Here is an 8,440-nt window from a genome sequence, read left to right on the forward strand (position 1 = left end):
TCTGCAAATTGGATTCCATTGCAAAAATGAGTACGTTTTTAATCGCACCCGCTTCCATGACGAAATCGTTATACTTGGCGATCTCGTTAGCTCCAGCCGTGGGGCCTGGGTTTGACGGGATGGACTCGTCGGATATTTGAGCTTCCGTCGGCGGCAAAGCATTCCGTAATCTTGCCTCCCGATCCGCAAGTTTGATCCATCATTCTTGATCGAGTAGACTCGATTCATCCGATTTATGAAGATCCGAAGCCAGGACTCACGGTCCAATGTGGCACTTGGCATTGGGTCGTCAGCACGGCCAGCCATTTTGTTATTAGCAGTTTAAGTGATCGTGATCTACACTGAAAAAGACAGGAAAAACAAAACGAAATAAGCAACTCATCGAGGTGATTTAAGTCTATTTAAAATTCATTTTAATCGTGTAGACTCATTGCACTTGCATAATTGATCTCCCTCAAGAATTATACAAGTGATCCCAAGACTCAATTTCGGTAAATTGATAAGCCAACTGTTTAGCTAGTTCTATCGTTAGAACTCTTGGTCGATAGATTTCCGTAAATCCTATCTATAGTCCACCATAATCACGGGATCGTACGAGTGACCATAGTGTTGAGATAAAATAGGTCAATCAGTTCCAACTTACCCGACGTAGAAGGGGTCATATTATGCCTACCGACGAAGAAGGGATTCATTGGAGTTTGACCTATAAAGACTATTCTCAATTTTTGGTTATACGAGGAAGATCCCATCAACTTAGTTTTAATTTATTTTAAGTGAACGAGAAACTAGCATTACGTGAATGAATTAACTTAGGTGATGGCTTAATTAAAAACATGTGATATCTGTATATCAAAGAAAACTAGCGCGTGACCTCTATATGAGTCAGTTTTCATGCAAGTATTAGGTGGTTTGGTTTTAGGCGGAATATGATGCAATCTATCGTTACGATAAAATAATTAAAAGAATGCAAAACGTAAATAAAAATTCCTAGTGTGGCCTATCCTAGTAAAAAGAACATAATACAACTTTGGAATCCACCGTTGGACCCGAGAAGCTTGTCTTGATGTTCCATCTTTGTCCATGCAGCGGGAGTGAGCATCCGATCTCCATCTTTGGTCTTCTCAAAATTACAATTTAAAATTACAAAATATAAACCTATTTACATTCTAAATAAAAACTGTAATTACAAGGAAAAACCAAAACAGAGATAAAAGATCTCAAAATACAACCAAGAATGTGTTCCATCATTACGGTAACACGTTCTACTAAGGCCACACTAAGTTACAACTGTTTGTAAAAATTAAATACATAATAAAACATTCAAGGCATTCAAAATAACGATAAATAAAAATGCATCAACTAAAATAAAATTTATTCGTGACATAATTCCGTAATTATGTTAAATTTATCCAAACCACCTTTAATGATTAAAATTATGTGACAAAACCGCTTTAATCAACTTAATTTTAATCCATGATAATTCGTTACTTTAAATTGATTTAAAATAACTAAATGGTACGTGAGTGAACCGTTTCACTATCAAGCGAATGTAAAAAATCCGTATTGTGCACATGTTATGGCCATAAAAAAAAAACAAAAACCGAAATTTTTTTTTCTTTTCTTTTCACGGCTGAACCGTGACAAACCATAAATTTTTTTTTTTTCTTTTAGCTGCTCAAAACCGTGAGCAAAGAGGGCAAAAAAAAAAATTTTAGCTGCTCAAAACCGTGAGCAACAACATTCAACACAAAATCGATTTGACAAAACCCAATTGCAATTTGAACATAATCCGTATTAAAACAAAAATTACAACTGACAGGATCTTAACATATTGTTATAATTATCGTTTAAAACAACAATATGCAAAGAACAAATCGAAAAACAAAAGATCGTCTGATCAGACTTAAACCGTGTGGCACGGAATTCAAGGCAAAAAAAACAGAAAACAGGCCGGGTAAAAGAAATGGCCGCACGGTTTTCAAAAAAAACAAAATTAGCCGAGACAAAAATTTCTGCCGCACGGAATTTTATGCAAACAAATTTATCGATTCAAATTCGTTTGATGAAAATCACATAGAAAAATTTACGTGGCCTCGCTCTGATACCACTTGTCGGGTAATATCCGTATTAAACCCTTAAAATTTAGGACTATAACGTAAATTTAACATGCGTTTTATGGTCATAAACGAAAAACAATAGAGAAACGATAAAGAACAAGAATCAACCTCGGGTCCTTTGAAATGCGGCCTAAGAACAGAAATCAAAGTAGATTTTCTCCTAATCGTTGCACCCAAGACCGTCTGAGACTATGCCCATTGTGCTAGAAATACTCTCTAATTGACTTGCAAAATTGAGAGAGTTGTTGTGAGGTTTTTCGATGTGAGATCTAGAAATTTCAGAGAAAATTGCCCCGAAACCCTAATTTGTTTGCAAATGAGATGATTAGGTCACAAAAGGAGAGAAGCTCCCCTTTTGTGTTTTTCGGCCGTGAGCTTCAAGAGGAGGGAGTGGGCTTTCCACTTTCTCCTTATTTTTAACCCGTGGTCCGACACGAAAATGCTAAAATGTATATGACGGGTTTTTATTATAAATCGTCATCGGTTATCGGTTATTAAAATATCAACTAGTAACATGACTCAGTCGATATATTAATACTTGTCCGACAATGACAATATTGTATAATTAATTCAATATACATTAATTAAATATAATCGTTTATATTCAATTTACGAATTAACCGCTTAATTCGTCTTAGCCATTATTATTTAATCTGTATTAAATAAATATCTCAACATCGCGTTTGACTAATTATTAGTCAATAACTCCGACTAACTGTTTAGTCAAATTAGGCATCAACATGACTGTATTTTCATACCGTCACATCTCTCAAACGTATCCTATAGGTGTGGCTTTTAGGGACCAGTTGATCACCGCCATCAGTATGACAATAACGTCAAACTTATCTAGCAAGCCAACCGTTATTGATAAACGTGGACCAACTGATAATAATACAAAAGTATACCTTTTGATCCTTTTAGAGATTTAAATGTTATTGCACTGACTGTAGAGGACACCGGCCCCAACAATTGTTGGCTCAGTTTTATGAATTTCACAGGTTTTACAATCGTCAAATTATTAGCTACGTGCATCAAATTGTTGCTATGTGCGTCAAATTAGGGTTTATAGTTTGATCTGTTTGTAATTTTTCAATTAATCGATTAAAATTAGGGTTTATAGTTTGATCTGTTTGTAATTTTTCAATTAATCGATTAAAATTGTTGAATTTGAGCAATTAGGGTTTGGTAATTTGAGAAATTAGGGTTCGGTAAATTGAGAAATTGCTTAAATTGGTTGAAATCGTGATATTGTTGGCTCAGATTTATGAATTAGACAGGTTTTACAATCGTCAAATTCTTAGCTACGTGCATCAAATTGTTGCTATGTGCGTCAAATTAGGGTTTATAGTTTCATTTGTTTGTAATTTTTCAACTAATCGATTAATTTTAATTAGACAGGTTCTACAATGGTCAAACTATTAGCTACGTGCATCAAATTATTGCTATGTGCATCAAAATTTCTAAATTTAATTTTAGTAATAATTCCCTGATATGATTTTAGTGTTAGTTATTTAATTTTAAGTGGTTGTTATTGCAGCAATGACATTCTTAGTTCAATGGGGTCGCGTAGTTCTTCTAATGTCATTACAAATGACATTATAAATGAAGGACAGATGGTTGAAGTTATTGCATCTCAATCCATATCAGAAATATCCGCCCTTAACATTGATGTTTCTGAAATCGTACAAGGTACAATTCTGTTGAACTGTTGAATGATCAGTTATTGTTCTATATAATTGTGTTGTTGTATACTTGAGTTATTCAGTAAATCTAAATCCTAACTGTACTTTAATTTCATCACATTTGCAGATGACGTAGTAGACGAGGCAGAGGTAATAGAGGAGGCAGAGGTAATAGAGGATGCAGAGGAGGAGGAGGAGACGTCCGGTTCAAGCAACATGAATCGAATTTTTTGTTGTCCTACCCATCTCAAGCCTGTTATTGGTATGGTCTTTGATACACTTGAACTCGGTATTGCCTTTTATGAAGCATATGGAAAAGAATGTGGGTTTGTGACTAGAAAAGGCTCACAAAAGAATAAACAGGGTGTCACTACACATAAAACTTATTTGTGTAATAAGGCTGGAGAATGTGAAGCCAAAGGCAAAAAAACACCGTAGGCAAAGGACTAGGGTAGGTTGCCTTGCTAGGATTAACTTTAAACGAATTGCTAACGGTAAATACCAAATTTATAGTTTTGTTGAAGGGCATAATCATATGCCAGCTACACCATTAACAATGGTTCATCTGATGCAAACGAGAGAATTGAATATAGTTCATAAAAAAATGATAGTTGATAACTCAAAGGTTAACAAAGGTCCAGTTATGACCTATAGGATGTTTAAGGAGTATGTCAGAGGTTATCAGAATGTGGGTGCTTCATTGGAAGACTTTAAAAACTTTTCAAGGGATATCAAAAAGTTTTTGTCAGAAGGTGATGTTCAAATGCTTATTGAGCATTTTATGAAAATAAAAAGAATGTGTCCATCCTTTTACTTTGAATTTGAGGTAGATGAGAAAGGTAGATTGTCACATGTTTTCTGGGCTGACCCTATTAGTATAAAAAATTATTTGCTATTTGGGGACATGACATCCTTTGAAACTACCTTTAGGAAAAATAAGTATAGAATGATATTCGCCCCTTTCACAGGGGTGGATCATCATAAGAGATGTGTGACCTTTGGGGTTGGGCTTCTTATTAATGAGAGCAAGGAGTCATTTGATTGGTTATTTACGAGATTCCTAGAAGCTATGGGGGGTCGTTATCCTGTGTGTATAATAACTGACGAAGATTTGGGGATAGAAGGAGGACTTAAGAAAGTCTTTAAAGATAAAGTGCAACATAGATATTACATGTGGCATATATTGAAGAAGTTGCCATAGAAGGTAGGGCCTGTGATATGTAGAGAAACTGAGTTTTTGAAAGAGATAAACTCATGTGTTTGGGGCGAAGATGTGGAGCCTGCTGAATTTGAGGAAAGATGGACAGCCATTGTGGAAGCTCATGAGTTGTCGGATAATGAGTGGCTTCAGTAAAAGTATGGCATTAGACAATTTTGGATTCCAGTTTACTTTCGTGACTTGTTCTTAGGAGGGTTGATGAGAACCACCTCGAGGTCCGAGTCAGAAAATCATTTTTTTAGCAATTTCACTAATCCAAATTTGATCCTTGTTGAATTTTGGATGCGCTTTGAGAGTGCAATAGATACACAACGATGGGCTCAATCAAAACTGATTGCACAATCTAAGTACTCGTTTCCTGACTTGGCTACTCCTCTAGACCTAGAAAAGCATGCAGCAGAAACCTACACTCCGAGAATTTTGGAGGAGTTCAAAGTGAAAATAAAAGCAGCATGCTTTACATGTGCCATTGGGGACAAAGAAAAAGATAAGAATCATGCAATTCTCTACATAGACGTCAAGGATCGTGAGAGAAAGAAAGACTATAAGGTGGGTTATAAGACAGCTGAAGTGAAACTAGTATGCAATTGCAAGAAATTTGAACGACATGGAATACTCTGTCGACATATTCTTTGTGTCCTTAAAGATTATGGTTTTAAGAAAATTCCAAGCGAATACCTACTTAATAGGTGGAGCAAACTAGCAACCTGCCAGCCAATCTTCAATTCTGATGGGCAGTTGCTTGCGATTGTCACAGATCGGTCGATGCACAAAAGAACAAACTAACTGAATTGTGGTCAGAAATGTTCACTTGTGTGTCACTAGTTGAACAGAGTCCTGTTAATTGTGATGAGTTACTAACCATTTTACGCGGGTTCAAGGAAAGGGTACTTGCAAAAACAACAAGTAGTGTCGCTGATGATGGTGGTAATAGTAGTATTGGAAAGAAAAGAGACAAAAATGCGGAAATTGGAATGCTCTTGGGTACAAGTGTGCCTAGCGAAATTACAATTTTGCCTCCAAGACAATGCAAAAACAAAGGCTTGGGAAAAAAGAATGATTTCACAAAGAGAAAGAGCGGGGGAAGTCAATAAGAAACCACTAAGAAGATGCAAGGCTTGTGGGCAGATGGAGAACCACGACAGCAGGAATTGTGACCGACCAAAGGATCAATGACAAATAGTCGAGGAAGTGATGTCTCTTATTAGCGTAAGTTTTCTATTTTCACCCTTTTTGTTTCCCTCTAATTTTTATCTTTGCTGACATTTGCTTTCTTATTCGTGAGATTGAAGTTTTTTGCGAGGAATTGGACTTGTGCAACGGAATTTTTTAGCATCATTTGAGAAGACAACACTTGTTTTTAGGATTATTTTTTTTCATTTACAATTGTTTTGTAATAAATGTAACGGGAGTCTTCCGGATTTTTAAATTGTATATTTGAGAAGATGAAATTGTGATTCGATTTAAGAATAGAAAACATGTGTTTCCCTGAGCAATTATGGCATGCACATACGAGCTTATTTTATGCACGTACGAGGTCATTTTATGCACATGTGATAATTGTTTCTCCAAATTTGGTAATTAAAAAGTTGAAACATGTGATCATTTTATGCCAGCAATAAAATGTGATTAGTTGAATCATCATCGTGTACGACAAGTCGTTTAATATCATGCACATAAAAGGTTATTTCATGCACATGGAAGGCCATTTTATGCACAGATAACCCAAATGGGATAATTCCCCATGAGATGGGTTAATTCTCATTACAACACTTTTTTTTAGTATCATTTCAACTCTCAAGACTTAAATGTGGGTTTTAATTCTCATTTCAAGTCTCGAAACTTAAATGTGAGTGATTATTGAAGCAGTCGGGCCAATCCTCTCAGCACTTTAGGCCATAATTTAGGCACGGCCCAACATGGCACGCTCAAAGTACATAGGAGTTGGCTTAAAGTTGAAGAATTAGTCAGGCATGCTCAAGCAAGACACGGCGCTCAAGCACGACACGAGCACGACACAGGCCATGACCGAGCATAGCCTAGGCGATCTCTAAATAACGCAAGTAATTGTGTTTTGAAAAATTTCATGCATGTAGAAGGCTGTTCCATACACATATAACGCCTTCTCATGCATGTAAATATGCAAGTTACTTTGGGATTTTAAAACGACAACACCCTGACAAATGGGGTAATTCTCATTACAAGTCTCATTAAAAAAGGCCATAATCAAGTGACATAATTGTGCCCCACATGTTAAAAAAGGCTGTTCCATACACATATAACGCCTTCTCAGGCACGCTCAAGTCTCATTAAACGGACCCGAAAGTCGACAAATTGCATGCACGTAGAAAGGTATTTCATACACATACAACGCCTTCTCATGCACGTAGAAGGGTCTTTCATACACACAAAAGTTACTTGGAGTACCTACACATATGCAACCTACAAATTTACTCCACCTACAAACTAATGCCTGCCCAAATCAAAGAATCAACAAAAGACAATGAGAAGGTTCTCTGCCACTCCCGTTTGCTAAGCACACAAACTCTCACCATATTCATCCAAAATAACACCTAGTTATAATCCTACAAAAAAAAGGTAGGGAAATATTGTTACGTTATAGTCACTTGACATCAATATTGAAAGTCTTGCAGTTAAAAGATTGGGAAATAATAGAAACAAAATTAGATAAAGCATTCGGAAGATATTGTTATTACCGTTCTCTTGTTTTCCTCCCATCTGATAAGATCTACAATCAAACTCTCACCATATTCATCCAAATTCTGCATATATATTTGACAAAAATATTGAAAGTGTTGCAATAAAATATGCCGAATAATGTTTGACTAATATAACTTGGTTTAGACATCATTACCTCGTAACAAGTCTGATCGGACCATAATGATTGACAACTCAAGTTTTCTAGCCACAAACAAATAGACTCGCAAGAATACCTTATGCAATAATGAAATTTGTTAAACGCTTTAAAATGGTGTGTATCCCATCGAAAATATTAAAACGAGTAGAGTATAATTTAAACATGTAAGGTACCCATTCTTTTGTCGAGGCACATCCACAATCACAAACGGAAAATTGTTTATCTGCAACAGCTTTTTGTATTCTGGAAAGTCTCTTGCAATAATCTCCAAAGCAGGAAATAACTACAAAAAACAAAAACCAGAAAAAGAAAAACACAATAATATAAAAGCGAAGGAAAACCAACACAAACTTGAGGTAACAAACCCCTAAGGCATGCGGATATAATCATACCGTTTCAACTAAAAATTTACATCTTCCGTCAGGACGCCTAGGCAAGCTTGAGTCAAGTATAAAGTTGGTCTTTTTAACAAAGTCAGACACACAAGCAAACCAATGATGACGGTCGACACAGTAAGGGAAGAAAGCCTGCAAAAACGCACATA

The 8,440-nt window shown here is 36.0% G+C and overlaps 1 protein-coding gene across 1 annotated transcript; it reads left to right on the plus strand.

The window, feature by feature from the left end:
* Positions 1-4,403: 4,403 nt before the first annotated feature.
* On the plus strand, positions 4,404-5,804 carry LOC141587981 (protein FAR-RED IMPAIRED RESPONSE 1-like). The gene is made up of 2 exons (XM_074409441.1): positions 4,404-4,638; positions 5,185-5,804. The coding sequence occupies exons 1-2, from the start codon at positions 4,404-4,406 to the stop codon at positions 5,802-5,804; spliced, it is 855 nt and encodes a 284-aa protein (XP_074265542.1).
* The last annotated feature ends 2,636 nt before the right edge of the window (positions 5,805-8,440 follow it).

This window comes from Silene latifolia, chromosome 6 (genome assembly GCF_048544455.1).
Source record: "Silene latifolia isolate original U9 population chromosome 6, ASM4854445v1, whole genome shotgun sequence".
Lineage (NCBI taxonomy): Eukaryota > Viridiplantae > Streptophyta > Magnoliopsida > Caryophyllales > Caryophyllaceae > Silene > Silene latifolia.